We start from the raw sequence: 26311 nt of genomic DNA, 5'->3' as shown, positions 1-26311 counted from the left end.
TAATGTTTCATTGCTATTTGGTTTTTTAATGAGATACTGAAAATAATTATCTGTGTGACTTTGTTCTCTTTTTGTAAAAAAGTTGAGTTTATTTTTATTTTGAGAATTTGAAAACTTTTAATTTTAATATTTAGTATCTAAATGCTTAGTGTTCATCTTGTATTTACTTTTTTCTCAATTGTGTATAGGACATAATGTGCAAAGTCAAATCCTGGGTTATAGATCAAAAGAAACCTGTTCGCTTCTATCATGATTGGAATGACAAAGAGGTAAGTTACAAATATGATGCCATCTGTTATTACCTTTGCTTTGATTTCTTAGGCCACAAATTAGAGTTGTCATTATTTTACACTTATTATTATATGTAGTTAAACTTTATTTCTCACAATGATTGCTTATTCCTAGGCTTGCTTTTTTTTCTTTTCCCCTACTCCTGGTATTTCATGACAACTAATCTTCTAGAAACAAGAATTATAAAAATGAAAATGGCTACTTGTTTAAAAAGAGTTTTCTTTCAAGTTCTTCAGTGACTTACTCAATATTTACTCAACTTTTTAAAAGGATTCTTTCTCTATCTCTCACTTTAGATTGAAGTGTTGAATAAACACTTATTTCTGACTTCAAAACCAATGGTCTACTTGGTTAATCTTTCTGAAAAAGACTACATTAGAAAGAAAAACAAATGGTAAGTTTTTTTCTCCCCAGATATACCCAGATATATCAAATCTGTACACATACACACACACACACGTACATATGTACTTGCTGCTATGTTTGATTTTATTTTTCTCATTATTAAAAAGTTTAAAATGGGTGAGAAATCTTTGCCTGTTGTTTACATTTGGAGATGAGTCTCCTAATGATTTACACTGAGAGAACTTAAGGGAAAAAAAAATTAGGCAATATTGAATTATACATATTTACTTATCAAATTTAAATTTAATAGACATTAATTTTTTTCTTTTGCAAAATCAGAATAAAAGTAGTTAGAGCAAAAAAAACCTTTTTGAACTAGAAATTTCTAGCTATGTTAATATTATATGTGACTCTAAAATACCCACTTGGGATTGTAGCTGGGCATATATATTTAAAGTCCAGATTGAATGCTTTAAGAATTTTTTTTTAATTAAAAAAAACTATATGTAAGTGGAAGGAAAGACCAGGTATTTGATTCAAATACTTTAAAATATACAAAGGTAAAAACTATGCATTCATGTGTTGATTGTTATTTTTGACATGTAACCAAAATGTACAGGGTTTCCTTTCATTCACTAGTAACTTCAAAAAATCCTATGTTCTTGTAATATATGGGCATGTACACATTTGGCATAGTGCTCACTGGACCCTCATTATTTTATACTATTAAGCCATACAAACCAATGAAAACTATCCAAAGCAAAATATCTGAATTCTTCTAAAATATATTGTCGTTTTTTTCCCCCTGTACTTCATTAAGTACTTAGATGCACATGGTTTCAATTTTCCATTAAAAATTCTCATTTCCATATGATATCAAAGAGTGAGAAGCTTTAAACTGAAAAATAAACATTCATAGACTGGAAGCCAAAACAATAATTAATGTCAGATGGTTAACTCCAATAAATCATTAGAATAAATTCTGTGAAATTACTGCAACTAAAAATGCCCTGTTGATAATACTATAAGACATTTTGTGTTCCTGATAGGAAGCTGAATTTGGCCTCTTTATTGGTAATGTTCTAGAAAACATAAACCTGACATGAAACTTTAGTTCTGCCTGGTCAGTGTCCTCCAATAGTTAATTTACTTAAAAATAAACAGTTCTGTCTTGTTTCTTATATAAAATTCTTATAAATTTCATGATTAGTATTTAAAAATTGTTACCTTTGGGAAGGAATTTTAAAATAAATTATTTGACCTCAGTTAATAAATCTCATTGTGGTATGAATGGTAAGGTTTCCTGAGGCTCTGTGAAACAATACAGACATCAAAGTTTACATGAAAAGGGATGAGTCAGTTTCCTTGCCCAAAGGGGCTTCTCACACCTGTATTTGGATGATTACAGGTAGAACTCCCTGGCTCTAATTGTATAGTAAATACCATTTCCCAGACCCTAATGGTAGACAGACTGCTTGGGAGACGCCAGTCTGTGATTTAGCTGTCGCCAGACACCCCATGTTTTTTGTGAGACCAGTTGTGATGATGATATGGTTATAGCCAATTGAAAGTAAACTCTTGTCTAAATAGCAAATTTTAATTTATAAAAATGTAGAGGTACGGATGATCCTATTTATAAAACCAAATTTTAGATTTTATGTATGACTAATGATCTGGTTTGGGGTAGTGTGTATGTTTGATGGGGGTGGAGGGATCAGATCTTGTGGAAGTTAGTGTAATTGTAGCTGAAAGATCAAAGACTGGGTAACTGAGTGATGTTCCAGAAGAGAATTTACCACATAGCCATTTTCTGTACAGTTTCTGCCGCCTGCTGTTCCTATTTTCCCTCAAGCTAGCCATTGACTACCCCCTGTGCATCCCTGCTCGTAAAAAATGATTGAGGAAGTATTTGTCATGTATTTATGAGTGGGAAACATTGTGTGATAGGGAATGGCATCTACTGGAGCCAGAAAGATTGCCATTTTCCTTTCATTCAGCCATTCTGCTACAGCTTTAAATCCTCTGTTTGTGCAACATAGCCTTTGTATTAAAGTGCAGAATAAATTTTTATTATGAAAGATATGAATGCTAAGTTTTCATCATTTATTACATTGCAAGCAGATGTAGATTGTTGAAATATATTTTAATTACTAAATCCTTTTAATTTGTGTTAGCATCTTGTTTTTTGGGTAATGTTTATATCTAAGCTCCATTTACATTGGTTGCTCCTTTAACAAAAGAAAAGTTGTTTTTTAAGATTATGTAATATTGCTGTAGCAAATTAAGACTGATGCAGGAAACAGTAATAAATATTTTCATGGGTCTTTTATATCTAGAAAACTATTTTGAATGGTCAGGAAAGAGAAGGAGTGGTTTGTGATTCTGGCCACAAAAGGAAGACAAAGTATATTTTAGTGGGTCACTATTTCAGAAGTAATGAACATTTTAATTACTAGCTAAAGTTCACTTTAAATTTAAATGGTAACGTATTATTTTTCAATCCTAGTAAAAGAAGGAAACATTTTGAAAGTTAAGTCTATTGTGTTACTGGGTAGGTGACCTTTTTGAAACATGTAAAAACTGGAATGGCTCCAAGCATCTACTCACTGATTTTAACAATGCTGAATTGGTCATATTGTTGATTTATGATTAAGACCTAGGCCCTGAATGGAAGCTGACATGGCAGCTGGGTTGGTTACAGTTGTGTTGTGATCAGATGACAGTAATCAAGATGTTGTAAGGGGAATCCACAGAGATCTTTTTTTTTTTTTATCATTATATATTGCTGTTCTTTGAAGAATAAAACTATGCAGAAGTTGTTATTGTCTTTGGTTTATGTCAGTGATTTTTGAACACTTGAGGATTTCATTTTTCAAATGTGATTAGTTAGTTTTAACTAAGATTCTATTACATGTAGTATTAATTTTCATTTGAGATTGCCTTCTGAGTTATGGTGTCAAGCAGGTACAGGACATTAGACCTGCCAAACTGTTGCTTAATTAGAGATATGAATTTCAATCTTTATACCTTTGCTGCTCTGTTAGTATATGCTATCCAATTATGAAATCAGTAGAACACGTACCTAGTTTCCAATTATGTTTCATTTTTGTGTTCTTTTTGTCCCCATCTTTCTTGAAACTGTTGATAAAGGATAATTGTATTTTGTTATTTATTATACTACATATTCCTATTCAACTGGAAAGTATAACTAAAACTTAAGACAGTCAGACTCTGTATGTGTGTAATCTATTTGCATATGCCGTGGTAAGCTTGTGGTCACTGAACATTACTCTCTGGCTAATATTATATGAGTCAATTAATCTGAGTCTCGAAATTGGTTCAAGATAGGTAGACAAGTATTTGCAAAGTCTTTTAAACTGTTGGATAATCAAGGACAATGTGTCAGTTTCACTAAATAAATTTTAAATAGAAAAATGTTTTATTAATTATTATTTTTCTATGATTCAGTCTTCTCTACCCTCACTTTTCTGTTTTTGTTATTTTTTCACTTAATTTGTACACAACAACTAAATGTAGTTTGGTGATATGCACTGTGTACCTGGTTAGGGGAAAATTATGGAATAAGTCCAATATTATTTTGATTTCTTGAACTGGAAGAATTACAGGTACTATATCTCACTAACTACCCTACAGAGGGGGTATGTTCATTTTTTGCATCTAATTTGAGTGCATGTGTACATATACAATATAAAGCTATATTTATATATATTACATACTCCTCAGGAAAAAACCTTTCAGGTATATAGGGGTAGTTTGAGCTATAATATCTATTGGTTTCTTAGGCTTTTTCATATGAGCTCATCATATATTCACAGTAGGTATAGATGTTGACACACGAGCATACTTTACACAGCTACTATAATTATTGCTTTTCCTACAGGAGTAAAAGTAGTTGATTGGCAACCTTCCATGGAGGTAATATTAAATGATCATTTGCCTTACTGTGAACCTTAGGTTTTATTTTCCTGTTTACAGTAGGTGGTCTGACAGGAATTGTTCTACCTAACTCATCCTTGGACGTTGTTCTCCACAGCACATATTATGTAGTAGCACATTTCCATTGTGTCTTATCAATATGAGCAGTATGCACCACTATAGGAAGATTTGTTCACTGATTTCCATTATTTTCAGGCTATATACTTAACTCAACTTGAGCAGAAGTCCACTTAACTATTATATTTGTAGAAGGTTAATATAACTTTTTTCCCACAACATTTCCTTGGCCTTTCAGGAATACTATGATGTATTCTGTAAAACTATTATAAGGAGTCATCAATTTCTGACAAGATTATTCACTGAAGCTAGAAATTTAACACAGATATGCTGCTTTGAAAAAACCAGATTGTTATACATTTCATTTACTTGAAACAAATAAAGTAGAAATGATTAATTATTCCTAAATAAATTATTCATTTTAGTGCAGGAGACTTCTCAAGTAGATTTGAAATTAGGTTCAATTCATATAAAGGTTTCAGAAACATACCCTAGTATATAAAGCAATATACACATATCTAAGATTTTTTTAAAATGTTTTACTTTATCATCCACTAGTCTGGTAGAGTAAAAGCTGATATATTCATGCAGTATTTGGGGGGGATTATAATTTCTAGGTTTTTTTTTTAATTACTTGTGGTTCATACGGTTTTGTGAGAATGTTGTGTGAGCTTCATCTTGAAGCATCTAACATTATGAAGCCTATGAGAATACATTATTTTTCCAAGTATGTTTCTACCGACTTGAAATTACAATGTAGTGTTGATAAGTTTAACATGTAAGGAGTTTTTTTAGCTGAATTAAATTTTATAAGCTATAAATTGTCATTTTTAGTGGGGATGCCTTTATGAGGACTAGTGCTTGTTTGCTCCTTTGACAGATGTAAAAGGGTAATAGAACAGGTCAAGAGTATTCTGGAAGTCTAAACTGAGCTTTGCTTTGCTTTGCTTTTTTTTTAGTATGGAATTGATTAAATTGGTAAATCCTATACAATATATTCTTAATTTTACTGAAGCAAGTTATAAATTAATCTAAAAAGAAAATATTTTCTTAAGACCCCTTCTCTGATTTACAGTTTCTTGGAGGGTTTGGGGTGGGGGGAGGTTTAGAGTTTTGGGTAAAGTTTTTATTGAATTATACGTACAGAAAAGTACACGGCTCAATGAATTTTAAAAAATTAAATAACTCATATTACTACCACCAATATCAAGAACTAGAACATTACCAGCATCCCAGAAACCTCACTTATGAACCATTTCTAGTCATTACTTATGTTCCCGAAGAAAATCCGTATCCTGACTTCTGGCAAAGTTTTGCTTATTTATGCTACAGTTCCTTGTTTTTATTACTGTATAATAACCAATTGTTTGCTTTTTAATTTGTATTATGATAAAACTTTGAAACAGTACCATATGCAATATGAATTGGGATTTCAAATAATTACTGATGAATGTATTTTGTGGAATTGATTATTTCTTAATATCTCTGATCAAAATCTTGAGTGCTAAAAAGAATGTACTAAAGCAGGACAATCTTTTTATTACAAAAGATGAAAGGCTGAAAGGAGTGGGAGAAAAAAGACCTTTGCCCATTCAGGAATCTTTTTACTTGAAATGTCCTTTGGCATTTGTATAGTGTGTTCATGTAATATTACTTGTAAACTTTTCTGGTTTTCATTAAATGTGTTTTGGTTACTCTTAGCAATTTCATATTCGTATCAAGAGGTATTAGTGCCCTAGAACACATAGTCATAATGAAACCAAATCAGACTTATGATTCCATATTTGAAAAACATAATTATGGAAGAAAGCACATCCTTTTATATGGACACAACGCTACTGACACACCATATTATGCATGTTAGGAATTTCCCCTGGCTTATTTGCCTTTTGCAAAATACAGTTTAGAGACAGTAATTTCTCTTTGCAAGGTCATTCACTGAATTTGAGAAAGTGGTACTTTCAGGAGAGGCAGTTGTTGTCTTCATTAGCGCCGTCTGTTGACTTACTGATTTATGAGTGATATGGTTTATCAAATACGTCAGGGCTTTCATCTGTTCTTCAAGTAGGTAAAGAATTTCACTGCATACAATAGGGAGGAGTTTCACAAATTTTTCTCTAATTCTGAGAGACTAAAGCTCTTTTAAAAAACAAGTATTCTCTAGGATTCTCTGATGAAATTAAAACATATATTCCCCATACATGCACACACATTTCTAGGAAATGAAAGACAAACTTTGGCATACAGCTATATAGTGTTCTTCAAATCACAAGTGTTTCATATACACAAAGAATTTCTCTGCCCGACTCTGGTGAATACTTTGAGGTCTATTAATATTTTTTTTAACAAAATCTGTTCCCCAAAGGTTAAGGACTACTGAGTCAGATTTTGTTTCTAAAACTATGAGTTGAGATGAACTGCCCTCATAAAATGAGAGTTTTGAGCAGTAGTTGGTAGAGGTAGAGGAAAATGTTGAAGCCCAGAAATCTTAAGGACTGTTGGTGATAGGAGAGTGCAGGGCCTTGTGAAGGGTGTGGTGTTAATGCAGTATGCATGATCTGAATAACAGTGTTTTCCTGGGAGAAGGCTGTAGAAAAGGATAGAGCTGCACAGTGGTACCTCGTTCAGTCTTTTTAATGCTATATCAAGAAGAGAAATTAACTTCATGAAAACTGTCATTATGAATATAAATTTCAAATTTATGTTTCTTATGAAGACTATGAGTTCATTGAGCAGATAAGTACTGTTTCCTTTTTCCTTTTCTAAGCAAATAATCATTGAGCCTGAACAGAAAAGGCCCTTGCCCCCACAAGGCTTATAGTCCTTGTGGGATAGTAGACAACAAACAAACAAATATTTAATATAATGTCAGGAAGTGATTAGGACGAATAAAAGTAAAGCAGGGTAAGAGGGTGTTAGTTTAGTTAGGGTAGTCAGGGAAGGCCTTTGTGAAGTCAGGGAGTGCACCATGAGAGAGGATCTGAGGAAAGCTCGGTCCATGGAGAGGGAACAGAAAATGCAAAGGCAGATATGATGGAGCATCGAAAAAGAATAGAATGTGAAGACAACCACTAGAAAAGAGCTTATAAATTCTTATTCAAATAAATTACAGTTAAATAAATATTAAAACGTATCCTAAATGTGTTCAAGTAAAATTTGCAGTTACATAGATTTACTTTGAATTTCATCTTTCCTTTTTCATGCTTGTCTAACAGCTTGCTGATCCAGACTACTATTCATAAATCACTTCTTTTAAAAGTCCCTTGATGTAAATGACCTCAAAGAAGTAGACTAAACTTTATTAAGAATAATAACAACCTACGTTTGTCAAAATTTTACAATGTTTCAATTTACGTTACTTCATTGGATCCTCATACAAATCCAGAGATAGCCTTCATGACACTATTATTTTGTCCTTAAAGTGAATTTTTATACAAGTGAAGTATGTTCGTAATTGGATTAAGAGATCTGCATTTTAGTTTAAGAATGGGTTAAACTAGCAAAGAGATAAACAAGATTTGTGTTTCCATTAATACAGTTACAAAGGTACCTTTTCAGTACTTTAAATTTTAATCTGTCATTAATATCAAGGGGTAGGCATCAGTATTCCTAGGCGGTTATCAACATTTTCCTCAGAAATTCTTTAAAAAGAACAGTTTGTGGAAAACATCTTTGGGCTTATTAGTCCGTTTTGAAATTTAAAAGGAAAAGATTGAAAAAATTTGTCTGTTGGTAATTGTTTTTTAGCTTACATGAAGGTCACTAGTAGTTTTCATATATAATTTATATTTAAAATTGTTACCTTTTAAATTGTGCCATTTTTCTTTCCTCTCTCCTGCCCCTACCTTCCTATTAAATGACAATGACTTAGCTTTTCATGTACCAAACCAAAAGACGTACATAGCAAATCATCATTTATTATTGAGTTCCTGCTCAGTTCCAGGCTCCCTTTTGAGCTTAGAAATTGGTGAGGTGTTAATAGAAGGATAGATAAAACATGAAAATTTTAAGAATACTTACAAAACATAGCTATTATCATGCCCATTTTACAGATGAGGCAGCGGGAGAGATTATGGAACATGCACAGGTCCTTGTAGCAGGCAAGTGGAAAAAATAGACCCATTTGACTTGAATATTTGTGGAGTTCCACACATGACAGTACCAGATATATTTGTGAATCTTTAGAAATCTTTGAAAATATTGCTTTAATTAACTTTGCATTCTGCTCTGTTTTATCTCAGAAAATATTGTCTCTACTAAATTGTTTAGGGTTTTAGTTAATAAAAGAAAACCATTCTCAAGATGACAAATTCTTAGGGTAATAAGTTTTAACTGCTGTAATTTTGTTAACTGTATAATATTGTTACAGCAATATATTTTAGCACCTACTTTAGCATTCATTTTTAAACATACCATATATGAAAGTTTTGGTAGAAAAAATATAATCATTCTTATTGAAACGAGTCTAAAAATTACATCAAGTTGCCAAGTCTAAAATAATACTACAGAATAGACCCCAGAAAATATATCTATAACCACAGATCAGTTTTTATGTATGAATATGACAGGCAGAATTTTCCTTCTTTTTTTCCTCTAGCATACCGTACAATTTGTTAAGAGCAGTTCTTCACTGCTGGGGTGAGGGGGTTGATGTGCAAATAAACAGGGAAATGAGAGAATATCAGGAACTAGAATAGCAGCAGGTAATTCATGTGCCTAAAGTGTTGTGTTAGTAGTAGTGGCATCATTCAACATGTACTCAACACTTACCTATATGCACTGCATTTAAGACTCCCAGCAACCTTATGAAGAAAGTACCATTATTATTTTAAGGAAGACAAAGCAAGTATAGAGAGATTGAGAACTTAGCCAAGGCTACAGAGCCAGTCAGTGGTGCCAAGATTCAGGCCTACGCAGTTTATGTCTATAGCTCTTATTCTTTGCTGTGTCATGGTATCTCACCACTGGGGCATTGGTGATGCTGGAAAGGTAGAAAAGGCCTGAGAAATGGGTCACATGCTAGCCACGTTTCCTATCACTATACATTTCATTTAGCCTAGGTTTTGTTGTTGTGAAATAATAGTTCATGTACTATAAAATATGAGACTAAAAATTCACTGTAACTTGGTTAAAGAATGCTAACTGAACATAATGTAAAAATGTTATCTAAAACTGTATCTTTGTTTTCATGAGCTTATCTCTGAAAACTATTTTCCAAACATATACCAGTTTAATAGCCCTTTGTGTAAGGCCAACAGTTAAGATAGCTTATATATTTTTACATGGAAAATACATATAATTAATCCTTGTTTAAGATAAGTACTTTCTTCTGCCACTTGGTTGTTTTATTTATGTGTTTTTTTTTAACCTCATAGTGGTTTGTTCTGTTTCCTTGCATTTTCAGGACCTTGGATGTGTTTTTGAGACATGGAATTGTGCATATATGTGCACGTGTGCATATCTCTTTTATTAACTGAATTGCAAACAGATAATTTGTATACTATTTCTGTTCAAATACTATATTAGCACATAGCAATATACTGGAAAGAACATTGTATATACATATATATGTATATTTATCTATACATACATCCAAGTCTTGGGCAAAATAATGACTACCATTTTTGTGCATCTATTGTATGCTGGACTTTGAGGCACTTATATATATTCTTTCATTTGGTTTAATCCTACTAACATGGCAAATATCTACCCAAATATCTATCTTTCTTTCAAGCTCATGAGAGAAAGTATAAAACATTTTATTGCATTGATAGCATGCTGTTCATGAAACAGAAGGTACAAAAAAGAGTTGTCTGTGTTAGTTGTATCTTGGTAAAAATTACACGGAAACCCATACCAGCTAGAGAGCAAACATAAATGCAGTGTTTTTACATAAGCAGGACTCAAGATAGTTTGGTTAGTTTCCTTGTAGCCCTTGTTTCCTCACCTGTGAAATAGAAAGAAACAATTTTCTTATAGAATAATGAGAATTAAATATTTTCCATATGTTAAATTAAATTATTCTGTGGTGTAAATAGGTCCATTTGTCTTGAGATTTAATTCTCATAATTTGATGAAAAATGCATGTATATGATAAAACATAGTTAATTAATTAGTGTCTGCACAATAAATTCTCTTAACGGACTTGAGTCTTACCTACATAAAATACTGCATTTATCTTTGCTTTCCAACAAGTATGGGTTTCTGTCATTTCACTAGTGTACAACCAATATAGACAACTCTTTTTTTTAACACTTTTTGTTGCTATAAACATATGGCTGAAAAGCATGCTATAAATGCAATAAAATGTTTGTTTTAACCTGTTAATTTTCAATAAATAAAGGATAGCAATTTCACATTTTCTTCTTTTTCTCCTAAATATACGTATTTTTATTTTTATTTTTTATAATTTTGTAATGGTCTGCCCTCCGAAATTAACAAGGGTAAGGTCATTTGCATTTTCCCCTTTCTTTCACCGTATTTTTGTTTCCTCTCTATCCCCTATTAAAAAAAAATTATTTTGAAGTTTGGAATCCAGTTAGAAATCTGTTTAGAAATATAAGTACCAAACTTCCTATTTAGAGAGATCTTACTGTTTCGTGAATACTCAAGACTTTTAAATGGAACAGTGGCACTCAGGAAATCTGACTGTGTTTCTCTTTTCATTAATCTAGACTAATCCCTGTACCTTTCCAACTCTATCCAAATGGATTTTTCCCTAGTCCTTTCAGCAGCTATGTTGTAACATGTACTATGTAGCTAAGAAAATCAGTGGTTTACAAGATCGTTCTTAGATGTAGACTGAAAAAACAAAATTCATAATTATGTTTTTATTATTTAAAAGTGGGTTTTTTCTGAGTCTAATTTGATATTGTATAGAATAGTTTGCATGGGATACTTCTTGCATCAGAGAACTTTACTTCAGGACAAATCTGAGACAGAAGAGAAAAAAAGAGACCAAGAGAGAAAACATGGAGAGTATCAACCATTTGCTTCCTTTCCTATGTTCAGAGGTAAACATCTTAGTTGTCTAGATCTCTTGAAATTAGTACTTTTAAAAGCTTTTAAATGTTAATAGGATACATGGGTGAAGTATCTGGTAAAAGTTTAATGATTAAGTAATTACTTTCCTACAGTTACATATATTGCGATTATGATGTGTGGTGGGTGTTATTTTAAATCTATTATCAAATGAAATTTGTGTTGTTGGTCAAGTATATGTTTTAATGTGACTTGATATTACTTAGGCATTTTGGATATATAGTTTAAAGGCCACCAAATTTACACTGGGAAATTCTTATCAGCTTCATAATCTGGGAAAACTGAAACAAAGAAAAAGCAATGCCTGTTAAATATTCTTAGCTATATGCAGGGAAAGGTATGTGAGTGTGACTTAGCTAATAATGACGACTTTCTTACTGTATATCACTTATAGAATTTTTAAAGTAAATATTTAATAGTTATACATTTGCTTATGGTTATTTTAGTGCCCTGTTGACATCAAGGGTTGCTGATTGTTGTATTTGTGGTTCCTGACAAATAGAAATTATTTGATATGCTAAGCCATTTCTGACAGAAGATACAAAGTTTTGACAAACATGTATGGCACAGCAAGTGTCCAATTCTAAAGAGCAAAATAAATGCAAACCACCATTATGGTGAACACAAACAGCCTGAAAGCAAGTTATCAGTAAGCAAATAATTGTTGAACTGTTATGAATGGAATAGGATGTTGAAATAGGGCATGATTGGCTGATGTTACATATGTCCTTGATTACCTTCCTTGTGCTTTTATCCTAATAAGTGACATTCTTTGTATTCCCTTGGATGGCTAGACAGTCTGACACTGAAGAAGAATAAATATTGCATGTGGTACACATTAAGCTGTCATCCAAGACAGCATTTATAAAAAGTAACTGGAGAAATTCATAAGAAATTCTGCGCTGCTACAGTTTCCTGGCTCCAGTCATAATTGTCAAAGTTCTTGACACATTTAGGTCTTCAGAAATGATTTAAGTTTATAGTGGCTTGGTGTATGAATAATTATTATGGATTTGTGTTCTCATATTGCCTGAGGATGTTAATGTTAGTTACCCAAATGTTATATTTTATGGTAACTTTTATTTTAAGAAATATCCCCACATTGGTAATAGTGACATATCTTCCATCTTATGGTCTTTCTTAAAGGGATTTTAGACAATTCATATATTTAAAAGGAAGAACAGGAGTTTTTAAAAATGCTTAGTTTATCTTTATAATCTGTTGGAAAATACTGCTTGCTTGTGTTTAGTGCTAGCAAACAACTTTCAAAATAAGTATTTTTATTTTTCTTTTCCAGCAGCATTGGAAAGCCTTCAAATGGCTCAAATGAATACTATTTTCAAGCTATTTCCAAAAAAAAAATCACTACTTGATGTTTTAAAATATTGTATGCTTTTATTCACATACTTTTGTAACTTTAATATAGTTCTTTGAGGCAGGGTAGTGTTTTATTTGTTCACTGTTATCTCTTAAAATTTCCTTTTGGAGGAAGATGTGTAGAGGATATAATATTGTACAAAAATAAGCATACCTAAATAAAGAGATAAATTATGATAGGCAAATTTAGCAAGCATTTTTTTTTTAAAGTCCCTCTTTCTTTCACTAAACAAAAACACTTCTCCTTTTCATCCTGTGTATATAGTTGGTCACATAATAACTGTAGGATGCCAGAAATTTTTTTCTTTTTTTATATTTCTGTAACCTGACAGTTATTCTAAGCCATTTGAAATTAAGTAATTAGTATTCCCATTCTATAATCTAATCAAGAATATAACACATTCTATCAGCTGATTACTAGGAAAATGTGATTAAGTATCAGAATGATTTAGGATCCAACACAAATATGAAAATATTAAAATACAGTGCTGAGTTCTAAATTATGAGCTCTATTTTTGGGAGGACAAGAGGTCAGTCAGAGTTTTTGTGACAACTGTATTTTATGTTAGTTTTAAAATTATATAATATTAATTTGGGGGAATGTTTCTGGGATACTCTCTTTACTTTGAAATATAGACGATCCATTTGGATTGAAGAAACTTTTCTCCAGGTATAACACGGCTCAAATGTTACCTATAGCTTTTAACTCTCTAGACTACTACGGAGCACAAAATATTTGCCCAACTGGTAAATTGAACTGTAAGTCCCACTGCGGGAAATTGCTTTGCTGTGCTCCAAACAGCAGTTATCTTAGTAATTGTACCTGAATTCTTTGTGGTTAATAGAGCGTAGACGTCCATTTTACAAGCAGAAAATTATTTCTCTTAAATACTTTTAATTATAAATCCCCCAAATAAAATGTGATTCAGTAGACTATAGGGAGATATTAAATTGCATCATTTTTAATTATTAGTGCAGAAAACTGAAATTCTTTCTTTCTTTTTAGTGTAGGACTGTACATACCGACATTTCACATTCTAAACTGGAGCTCCCAACAAGGAGCTTATCAGAGCAAATTGTCTAGTCCATCCCCTTCCTCACTCAAAGCCTAATGACCCTTTATCATCATGGTTTAGATTGCTGGACACAGATGTGAGAAAATACAAGTAATCTACAGGTAACTACAGTAGCTGCACTGATGTTCTCAGAGAACTGACTGCTGGGAAGATAAAAAGCTTCCCACAGAGTCTGTGACTTTCCAGCAGCAAAGCACATCATGAGCTCATACATGAAGTTTTATTTGCTGAAGATTCACAATAAGATGCATTAGAACATTCAGCAGGGACTCTTTTTAGATGAGCACAGAAATTCTGGAGGGTTATTAGTTGATGCACCAGTGCATAGCATCACACTAAAAATTTTTAAAAGTTCAGCAATATTAATTCTTTCTACAGACGTCAAAGATTATAACTACAATGCAGCACTAATATTGAACTTCCTGATACTCATATAATCTACTTCAGACCTTAATCTCTTTCTCTTCACACAAGGCTGAGCTTCCTGCTGAAAAGTAGTTTGGTTATGATTTTTAATATGAAAGTGGAACAGCAATTTCTCAAACTTTATGCTAAATTATATTTCAAAGGACTTGTTTGTGACCAGGTGGCCTGCTTTTGTTAGCTGCTTAGATTGTGATCAGTGAGGAAAACTCATTTATCTATTTGCATGCAGTTGAGTAATTTACCATGAAAAGGATGATCTTTTTTTGTTTGTTTTGTTTGTGGTTTGATGTTTTTGGTTTTGGATAAAGGTACTGCACCTGTAGCTTAAGATTTATAATTGTTGGTTTATTATTTGCAGTGATCACAGTTTCAAACAGCTTTAGAAAAACTACAATGCAAAAAATAGTTACTTAATCTTTTTTTTATGTATGAAGTGTTTTGTTTTTAGTCATTGAATCTGATTTAAGTTTACTAGATTGAGGTGAATTAGACTGCCTGAACTTCAGGTGTGTGTTTCTTTTCAAAAATCATTTGCTCGTCATATTTTTGTAAAAGCTAATTAATTTTGTTTCTGTAAAATCTGTAACTTCTGGATTAGGAATAGTCATATTTCCTTCATATGTCAAAATGAATTACAGTCCTCAAATCATTTTTAGAAATTACCATTTTAGTAGCTGAAAGATAAAGATGATTTTCAACAACCAGTGTTGGTTAAGCAGTTGACAGCCAACAAAAGGAGTAGTGAGGTATTTGACTGATTCATTGTGTAGCGGTATGGGTTATATACCTAGCTTTTTCTTTTTGGAAAATTAGAAGAGATACTGTCTAAGTCCTTTTAGGCTAGGTTCCTACTCATTTTTGCTTCAAGAATATTATATACTTGTAAGAACAATTCTTTGCAAGTAGAGCACATTACATCAAATATACCTGCCATCTTAAGTAATTAATTTAATATTAAGTTTCTAATGTAGAATGACCATGAACAGAATAAATTTCTTATCAGAAAACAGAAAGGACAAATTATTTGTAAGTACTGCTGATCATTAGAATTCCTATTATTATTAACAGTGATTAGTGTCACTCTTTTTGGAGATTTGTATTGGTGAAGATTTTTAGTTTATACTGATAAATTTGAAACATTCCATGTTGCATGGCATAGATTAATCTAAAAAACAGAACATTGAAGTATTGTTTGAGGGAGTATTATGCATTAATTCTGTTTTTAGTTTGCTATAAGATCTAAAGAAAAAACTGTATTTGTTTCCATTTAGCAACAAATAGGAAACACAGAACTCAGAATTCTACAAAGTGTATTTTCTTACCCTCTTCATGTTTAAAGGGAAAGAGACCAGGGAAGCATGTGCTGTATAAGATTGTTTTGCATTTTTGTTTTTACATCACCAGATTAAGTATAATGAAAGCCATCTGAGAATTGTAGGAAATACTCATTGGTTTTTGTCAAGGACTGTATGGGTTTCTTTTCCTTCTTATTCCTCTGTAGTTTTAAAAAAAAATTTCAGCAAGATATACAGAAAATTAAAAACCTTGTCTGTTACAAAGTTTTGTTTGAGCTTTTTAAACTGAGTGATTAGCAGAAATAATGACCCTGTCAGCCTTAATCACATTAAAATGTGGTTAACATCATTTAATTTTTTCCACTTAATATGCAAAAATTTCCAGTAGATTTGCAGTGAAGGCCATTGAAATTCCATTAGAACAAGAATAAAAATTTCAGGCATCATTTATTCAGAGAAGAAATAAAGGTCTCGATTGAGAACTGCTGAATCTTTCTATTAGAGACACTATGAATCATTACATTGAATGTACCTTACGTTTTGACAGACCTGTGTCTGGCTTTTCAAATGGTTGAAAGTCATGTTTTATCATTTTTCATGAGGAGAAATAAGCTAGAATTGCATAATTTTATAAATATCTAAAAGATTACTGAACATTTTATTTTGTACTCCTTAACCTGCTTAAATTCTAAGTAGAAATTTATTTGTGCCTGAAAAACAAGATAATGAAGGAATTAATTATTTTAATATGGAATAAACTACATAACCAACCCACAAAATGGACAAGTTGTGTTTTAAATAGTTACTTTGGTATATGCCAAATAAGAAAATTAGAATCAAGCATCTAATGACACTAACTCTTTCCCAAAGTTCATAGCTTATCATTTGTCAAGCTTCAACTGGTATGTTATGCTGCATTAGCTATGTATGAATTACAACTGAAGCACATTTTATGACTTCTAGTATTGTTTGTCTCTTTATGATCATTTTTGGTATTTATTTATTGTGATATAGTAAGAAAAGCTTAACTTTGTTTTAAGCAATTAAGAAATGCCTACCATTTGTACTTTCTTTGGCCTGTTTGCATTTGCCAGTATCCTGTAAAACTTACATTGTATGGAATGTTTCTCCTCCATTAAAAAAAAAAGGACTGTTACTGTATATACCTGATAAGCAGAAATGGCTTTCTGGAACCATTCCTATCTCTCGGGTAATTAAGTAATTATACAGTGTTGGGTGTTTTTTTTTTTTTCTTTCAAATTTGTATTTTGTTCCCAAACCGTTTGAACCCATTGTATGATTACACTGTGTGTACTTTGTAGTAAAAATACCGTTGGAAAATTCATCAGGGAAAGTGTTCCATGCATGTGCTACTCACAATGTATAAATTTCTCTGTCCTGACATGTTTCTATATGTGTGGAAATCTAAGAACATTTAATTGTCTGCTCCTTCTGTTTACCACAACCCTTCCCCACCATGGTTGGCTCCTGTGGCCTCCTCAGAAACCCTTTCCCTAACAACTCTGCCTAGAGTAATCCTCAGACTCCCTTTTGTTCACAGCATCATGTGTATTTGCTCCTGAGCACTTACCACAAGGTATATCATCTCATTTATTTGTCTGTCTTTTGGTCCCATAAGAATTTAAATTCCATAAGAATGAGGACCGTGCCTGTTTTGTTCATTTTCTATCTCCAGCACTTGGCATTGGACTCAGTAAATTTTGTTGATTGATTGAATGGCCAGCTGGATAAAGCCAGCTGAATTTATCCATTAATGTTTCCACTCTTTTAGTCTTCATTAATAGGAATATCTAAATCACTTGAAGTCTGTCTGTTCTGGTTAGATACATCTGAAGTTTAGAGCACAAGTGGGTAGACTGTGCCAGGGAGCCACAGATGATTTCTACAATGGGTCAGATAGTGTCTTCAGCTTTGAGGACCACGGTCTCTGTTACAGCCACTCACCTTTGCTGTTGTACTGCTTGGGCAGCTACAGACAGTGTGTAAACAAATGGACATGGCACAGGCCAGTGAGATTTCATTTATGGACCCTGACGTTGAACTTCATATAATTTCACTGCCACAAAATAGTCTTCGTTGTTGTTGTTGTTGTTGTTGTTGTTGTTGTTGTTTTGAGAAATCAATTTAAGATGTAAAAACCGTTCTTAGCTTGTGGGCCATGCAAAAATGTGCAGTGATTTGCTGACCCCTGTTCTCTGTGCTTAGCCCAAGCCAGCCTTTCAGTTGTACATGTGATTATATAACCCCACTCATCTACTGAAATAGTTCCTCGTTCTGTCTCTCCTGCAGCATCAATTTTTCCTTCCTGAGTGGACATTTCCATCAGCATATAAGCATGCTGTTATTTCTCCAGTCTTTAGAACAACTTATTTTGACCCCATTTGCCTTTCACACTGCAGCCTTTTCTGTACTTCTTCTGAAAAGAGTTATATAAGTATTAAATGAAATTACATATATAAGATGCCCATCATTTTCTCCTTTCCTTATAAAAGAAATATGGTTGTATAGTAGCATTTTTTGTGTTAATTTTGTTTGCAGATTTTCCTTATTTAAAGGAAAACTAGTATGGAAAATATATCCTGAATAATATTTTTCCTCAAAACAGTATGACCCCATTAGGAGGCAAGATGGGGAGGAAGAGGTATACAGTAGATGGAAGAAGGCTCCATACTGTGTACCTGTCTCTGTCTTTCTGTCTCTGTTCCTTTCTGAATAAACTGTACTTAGAAACTTTGTGATACTCTCTCCTGCTTGGCTTATGCGTGACAGGCATATTAGCCTTCCACTTCTAATCTCTTCTCTTTACTAATTTTCTCTCTGTCTGCCATGGCTCTTCCCTAGGGATTAGTAAATTGAGTGACTCTTGTTAACTTTTATACCTTCAACTCCAACTTGTAATGCTAGTGACTCTCAAAGTTTAGTGTGCACCAAAATCATCCGGAGGGTTTATTAAAAACCAGATTGCTGCCTTCACTGCCAGCATTTCTGATTCATTAGGTCTGGGATGGGGCCTGAGAATTGTCAAGTCCAACAAGTTCCTCGGTGCTGCTGGTGCTGCTGGTACATGGATGTTACTGAGATGCACTGCACGCTGCTAATGATTTGCAAATCTGCAGCCTTGGTTTTTCCTCTTATCCCTTTTCAAGTTTCATGATTCCTGACTGTCAACAAGAAATCTCCATTTGGCTATTCCATTATCGTTATGAAGCTTAATATGTACAAAACTAAACTCTTTATTTTTTCCTATGATACATCCACAGTGGAATCTACTTTTAAACTTTCCTGTCTTTGTTAGTAGTACCAGCACTCTCTGAACCTTTTAAGCTCAAGTGCTTCAAATCTTTTTAGCATATGTTCTTTCATACATCATATTCAGTTAATTACTAAGTTCTATCTTTTTTCTTATAAATCTGGCCCTAACTCATTCCTTCCTCTTCCATTACATCGCTTATCAACCCAGACTAAAATCTTATCACTTCATTTTTGAGTTGGGTAACAGCCTTCTAGCTTATCATCCTTGACTTTGTAGCTTATTTTCATATGCAAGGCACTCTGATTTGCTTTAAATATATTCACTCTGCCATTTTCTCAATCCGTGACCTTCATTGAAACACAGAATATCTTCACAACTTGGGATAGGCAAAGATCTCTTGGATGAGATACAAAAACACTAATATTAAAAGAAAAAAATGGACTTCATTATAATGAATAACTTCTGTCCACCAAAAAACACCATTAAGGAAATGAACAGATTAGGCACAGACTGGAAAAACACATTCACTATACATATATCTGACCAAGAACTTACATCCAGAATATATTTTTAAAATTTCTATGAACAAATGATATAATAACCTAGTTATAAAAATGGGCAAAGGATTTAAACATATGCTTGACAAAGGAAGATATATAAATAAACATGAAAAGGTACTCAGCATCTTTAAGTCATCAGGGAAAGGCAGTTTAAAACCACAGTGATATATGATTTCATAATCACTAAAATGGCTAAAATCAAAATAACTAATAACACCAAATATGGACATGGAAGAGGATAGGAATTGTCATGCATTACTGATGGGAATATGAAATGGTACAAACACTTTGGAAAATTGGCAGTTTCTTTTGAGTTAAGTATACATCTACCTCTGACCCAGTAATTCCAACTTTCAGTATTTATCTAAAAGAAATGAAAAATATATTAATATGTTATAAATGTTTTTTTTTACACAAAATAATAATAGCAGCTTTATTCATAATAGCCCCAAACTGGAAGCAGCTCACATGTCCATTAGAAAAATGGATAAATAAATTGTAGCATATTTATATGATGGAAGTCAACACCTCACCAATAAAATACACAGAGTATCTTGGAGAAGCAGTGGGGATTGACTTGGAAAGGTCATATGGGAACTTTCTAAGGATGTGGAACTATTTGTTCTCTATCTGTTTTGAAGAGTGGTTACATGTGTATATAAAATTCAAGAGCCATCAGTGGCTCCTTGTTTCCTATCAGGTGTACCCAAATATACATTAAAATACCTAAAGAGATCAACAGGCTGGCTTGGTGAGTTCTGTGAAGATAAGGACAATGTTTGTCTTGTTTATTCCTACCAACTCAGCACTTTGCTGGCACATAGTAAATTTTTAATAAATATCTCTTGTGTGAGTGAATAGTCTTAATGTACCATGAATGTTTTTGCACATATTTTATAATACTTTTTCTAATTACCATGTGATATGTTATTATATTGATATGCTATATTTTATTTGTTTACTAAAGTGAAGTATAGTTGACATACAATATTGTGTTGGTTTCAGGTGTACAACATACTGGTTTGATAGTCAAATAAATACATTATGAAATGGTCACCATAAGTCTAGTAACCATTTGTCACTATAGAAAATTATTACAGTATTCTTAAGTATTCTTTATGCTGTAATTACATCCCCATAACCTGTCTATTTTATAACTGGAAGCTTGTACCTCTTAATAATCCCTTTGCCCTATTTCACCCAACCTCCCCCACCCTCCCCCTGACAACTACCAGTATGTTCTTTGTATCTGTGAGTCTGTTTTCATTTTGTTTTGTTTTTTAAATTCCACATATAAGTGAGATCATGTGGTATTTGTCTTTCTCTGACTGACTTATTTCACTTAGAATAGTTATACCCTCTAAGTCCAGCCATGTTATCGCAAATGGCAAGATTTCATTCTTTTTTATGACTGAGTAATATTCCTGTGTGTACACATGTGTCATCTTTATCCATTCTTCCATCAATGGACATAGATTACTTCCATATCTTGGCTATTATAAATAACGCTACAGTGAACATAAGGGTGCATGTATCTTTTCAAATTAGTGCCTTTATTTTCTTTAGGTCAATACTCAGAAGCAGAATTGCTGGATCATATAGTAGTTATATTTTTAATTTTTTGAGGAAACTTCATACTGTTTTCTGTAGTGGCTGTTGTAGTGGTTGTACCAATTTACATTCCTATCAACAGTGCACAAGCATTCCCTTTTCTACATCCTCACCAGCACTTGTTATTTGTCTTTCTAATGATAGCCATTCTGACAGATATGAAGTGATATGTCATTGTGGTTTTGATTTGCATTTTCCTGTAATAAGTGTCTATTGGCCATTTGTATTTTTTCTTCAGAGAAGTATCTATTCAACTTCTATGTCCATTTTTTAAATCAGATTGTTTTTTGATATTGAGTTGTATAATTTCTTAGTATAATTTCAATTTTAACCCCTTTTGATTATCCAGATCCCCCAGTGTTTTCTTTTGAGGTTATTTGACTTTTGTGTGTGTAAATGAAGTACAATGAACACCGTGTAGCCATTCAAGAAGGTACATTTTCCTCAACCCCAGCCAACACTGGGTATTATTGTTACTTTAACCTTTACTAATCTAATAGACAAAAAATGGTATATTATTTTAATTTTTATTTCTTTGATTACAATGTAAAGATAGAGTACCTTTAATATCTGTTAGACTAATCATTAGAGAAAAGATGTATCTCCACTAGGAACAAAATTAAACATGGGCTTATGTCAGTTGCATTGCATTGATTTCTCATATATAGTGATTATTTTGATGTATTCTAAGAGCAGAAATCTTATTGTAAAGTAAGAGAAACCACTCAAGAATATGCATTTAACTGTAATGTGTCATTAATAAAATTACTTTTGGCATTTTTAAGTGACTTTATTTAAAACAGTAGATAAATGTAGCAGGCAATGTGTAAAGGCAGAAGAGAGAAACCTTTGAACTGGGAATGGGAGCAGAGGAATAAATGTTTTATCAATTTTGTATCTCCCAGTATGGCCAGGGAACAGGATGTGAGAAGCATACTCAGAGGCAGGTAACAAGTGGTTTCTAGACCGACTATTTTGATTACTATTGGCTTAGGAATTTTAGCAAAGTCAAGTATACGTCCTACTGGTGTACTTCAAATCTATTTTTTATATATACTTGCAACCCTGAGTAATTTTTTGCCCCTTTTTAGAATCTGCTGGAATATGACAGTTTGAGGAGGAAATCAGGAAAGAAATCCCTTTAAAAAATTTTTTGAAGTGGTTAGTGCTTAGACCTGCCTTCTCGGATAAATCTGATTAACAGATAAATATGCAACACAATTCTGTTTAAGAAATTGTTTTGAACATTGAGGTGTTCATAAAAGGCAAAGCCATTCTTCACTTTATAAATAGTAATTGCTAATATATACTGGACACTTACCTTGTGTCAGATACCATGCTAAGCATATTACGTGCACTTTCTCATTTAATCTTCACAACAACCCTCTGAAATAGATGCTGTTACTATCTCCATTTATAGGTGAGAAAGCAGACTTTGGAGGGTTTCCATGATGTGACTAGGATCCCTCCTATGTCTGGCCTCAGTACTCTGTAACCATATTCTATACTTACCTCCTTTTGCAAAGGGATTGTGTATAGGAATCCTTTAATTATAGAATTCCTTGCATTAAAGTAAATTAACTTCTATATTTTATTTACAAAAGTTCATTTTGTGTACAGTGTCTTTTCAGTAAAATAAGGGACTCTGGTATATTATTAGTTGCTAGGACAAACTACAAGCTATGAAACCAACTACAAATTTTGATAGATGTGATTCTACTCCCACATGTTTCCTAAGTATCCCTTTTCTTGTGTGAAAATATTCCATTAAGCCATTTGGCACTTTGTATATGACTATGCACACCAAATTATGTTAAAATAAATATTCCTAAAACAGAGAATAAGTCTTCTTTCAGAAGCAGCTGGTAGTTTTGCCACAGACTGCTTACCATGGATAGGGAAAAGTCACTTCATTTCTCATCTAACATGGTTCCACTTAGCACCTGTGAAAATGTCTGTTAATAAGAATGATTGCATGTGCCTATTTGCAATTACTGAGGTGTGCTTTAGAGTGCTTCTCTTTTTTATTGCTTCTTGCTTCTCCCCTGTCCCCAAATCACTTTTCTCCAAAGATACAGAAACAGCAACTTTCCCTTTTTTACAGTGACTATTTGCCTTGGGTTTGTATCCTTCTGTGTCTGCTCCTTTATGAAATTCACATGTATCCCAGATGAATAAATAGTGAGAGAATTTGGATAAATAGGATCATGAAGGAATGGACTCCTTTGTTAGAATATGGAAGCACCCTCCAGAGTGGGTGAATTAAGAACAGCTTCAGGAAGAAGGATCTATACGGGAGAGGAGGTCTGTGCAGAGTGATTCGGACATACATACCCATATTTATCTTTCCCCTGGGGGTTTCTTAACTTTCATACTGGCCCCACAAAATCCCAGCTCTATAATGAACAAAAAACCCTTTCCTTTTCACTTTTCCTAAAAAAAAAAGAGAAAGTTATATAACTGAAAAGACTATTAAATATATTGGTTTCCTTTTCCAAAATTCTTGGTTTTAATGAGGCCAAAATCTTCCTTTACTGAAATTGTGCATTCCCTCCTCCTTGTCATGCCTGTGGCACATTACTTCCCCTATCATAACACTTATCATGCCCTTTTAAAATTATGCATTTGTCTGTTTTTCCTCTCCCAACCCTACACCCTCTTTTTCACAGTTGCTTTTCCAGGGTCTAACATAATGCTTATTAGTACACATAGTTATTTACCATATATATTTGCAGTCATTGTGCTTGAATTCTTTCCAGTTACTTTCCTATCTATAAAAAGTTGTTTAGACAAGACTTCTTCTCAGAAGTACAGACTTGATTTTTAAAAAGAACTCTCATTCTTTACTTGCAGGTAGTCTAAAGGTATTATTAATTCTATAGTTACTGTTGAGAATGACCCCACTCGCTGATAGGAGACAGCTAAGATCGGGGGCTAATGTTTGAAGACCTCCTGGGTTCTAGGCACTTTAATACATCAACCTGTAAGGGTATATTATTTGTGTTACTGGTGATTAAACTGAGGTTCAGGAAGCTTGAATGACTTTCCCAGAATGTTATTTATAGCTAGTATATGATTAAGCTGGCATTTGAATTAGTATTTGCTTTACTCCAAAATCTCTGCTTTATCTATTGATCTCTTCTATCTCTGCAGGAAGAATAGACATTATAGGATCATACTGTGCAGAATGTTAGCATTTTTAAATCTTTAAATTCTTAGTTTAGCTTTGGATTTTTTTAAGATAATACACACAGAATTTTCCCTTTTAAAGTAAGTTTTAGTATATCCACCATATTATGCCATCATCACCACTAGTTCCAGAACATTTTTGAGATTGGTCTAAATTTATGAAGACTTAATTCAGAAGTTTTCATCATTTTTATGGTACTGTGTTTCTTTGGCACACTGCCACAATAACACGTGTTGCAATACATGCTCTCTCTCTCCATTCCCCACATATACACAAACTCACTCTTGTTCCAAGTATCTTCTCCTTGATCTCTCCCAAGAGATCAAGGATAGCCTTTTGACTTTCTTCATCTTCATAAGTAGTCTGGGTATGGACGTCGCATTTCTGATACCATCTACATTAAAGATTTTATGTTCTATCTGTGATACTTAAATCAAGATTTGTGGCTCTCCCTATAAGTTCATGTTTTGATTATGGATTGCATCAACTGGTGTCTTTGCACAAAAGTGGAAGGAAAGATAGTTTATCCCAGAACCCTGTGGCCAGAAGTAATTTAATCTCATCTATAGGATCGTATTATAGTTGGGAAGTTTTCTTGCAACTAACAGAGTTTCATAGTCTCAAACTGCAAATGTTGGTTTCATACCTCATGACAACTATAGTTACAGAATCTTTCTATGTGTAATATTTAAAATTAGAATATGCAGAGAAATGGCAGAGATTCACAAATATTGGCTCTCAGACATCAAAGTGCAAAGTGTTGTAAGGGTTAGGTACAATTCCTACTTCCAGAGATCATAAATCTAGGGGGTTTTTGGTAGAGTCCTAGATTCACAGGTGGTCCAGAAATTATTTTGAGAAACACTGCTAAACTGTACCCTGCTTAGGGCCACTTAGTATGAATGTAAATCATAACTTTGTAGCCTTGAAAGGGGTAAGAAGCCTGAGATTCTGGGAACATCTTGAAGTTTGAGGCACTCATTTTGGTACATTCGCAGTGAACCTTGATGGTTCTGACTTAAATTACAGTAGTTCAAGCCATAGATTACCTTGGGAATGAAAATAACCCCACTACACTATGATTTTTTTTCTTTGTGTAGCCTTACCTGAATTAGATATAATTCCTTCCTGTTCTGGTGGTATGGTTTTTCACTTTGCCATTCTAGTAAACATGCATTACCCCCAGTTGTCAGGTCATCTATAGCTTATTAATTTCTAAAGGTTGACTCTGGCAGAAGAAACAGGTAGCTAGAATCTATAAGAGTCATATGTATTTCTGAGTGTTCATTTACCTAATCTTTTTTAGATTAACTTTCAGCTTAATTCATTCCTTTTCTTTGACCTACCCAACATTTATTGAGCATATACTTCTGCCAGGCCCTGTCATAAGTGGTTCTGGAAATATTGCTGTGAACAAAATATTCAAAAAGTTCCTTGCCCTAATAACTGGGTGAGTGGGTTCATCAATGCTATGTGAAAGACACTAAACGTTGACAGTAATATATTAAGTGCTATGGAGAAAAATAAGTCAAGGTAAGGGAGTAGAGAGTGCCAGAAAATGGGAAAGGAGGGGCTTTTTTTTTTTTTTAAGATGGTGCAAAGTAACATCTAAGCAGCGATCTGAAGTGCCTAAACATTTCAGCGCTTGTCAGCCATAAAAACCGACAACATAATGCCATTTGCAGCAACATGGATATTACTGGAGAATGTCATTCTAAGTGAAGTAAGCCAGAAAGAGAAAGAAAAATACCATATGAGATCACTCATATGCAGAATCTAAAACAAAACAAAACAAAACAAAACATAAATAC

The 26311-nt window shown here is 33.0% G+C and overlaps 1 protein-coding gene across 2 annotated transcripts in view; it reads left to right on the top strand.

Annotated features, from left to right (window-relative positions):
- Positions 1-26311, top strand: part of OLA1 (Obg like ATPase 1) — a 138433-nt gene that overhangs the window by 97712 nt on the left and 14410 nt on the right. For both annotated transcript variants that reach the window (XM_074363903.1, XM_074363904.1), the window contains exons 6-7: positions 189-269; positions 588-685. In XM_074363903.1, coding sequence (XP_074220004.1) covers positions 189-269; positions 588-685 — 179 coding nt within the window. The remainder of the gene's footprint in view (positions 1-188; positions 270-587; positions 686-26311) is intronic.

Source organism: Camelus bactrianus, chromosome 5 (assembly GCF_048773025.1).
Source record: "Camelus bactrianus isolate YW-2024 breed Bactrian camel chromosome 5, ASM4877302v1, whole genome shotgun sequence".
NCBI classification, from domain to species: domain Eukaryota; kingdom Metazoa; phylum Chordata; class Mammalia; order Artiodactyla; family Camelidae; genus Camelus; species Camelus bactrianus.
The sequence above is the reverse complement of the archived record's forward strand: the minus strand, read 5'-3'. Positions and strand labels throughout refer to the sequence as shown.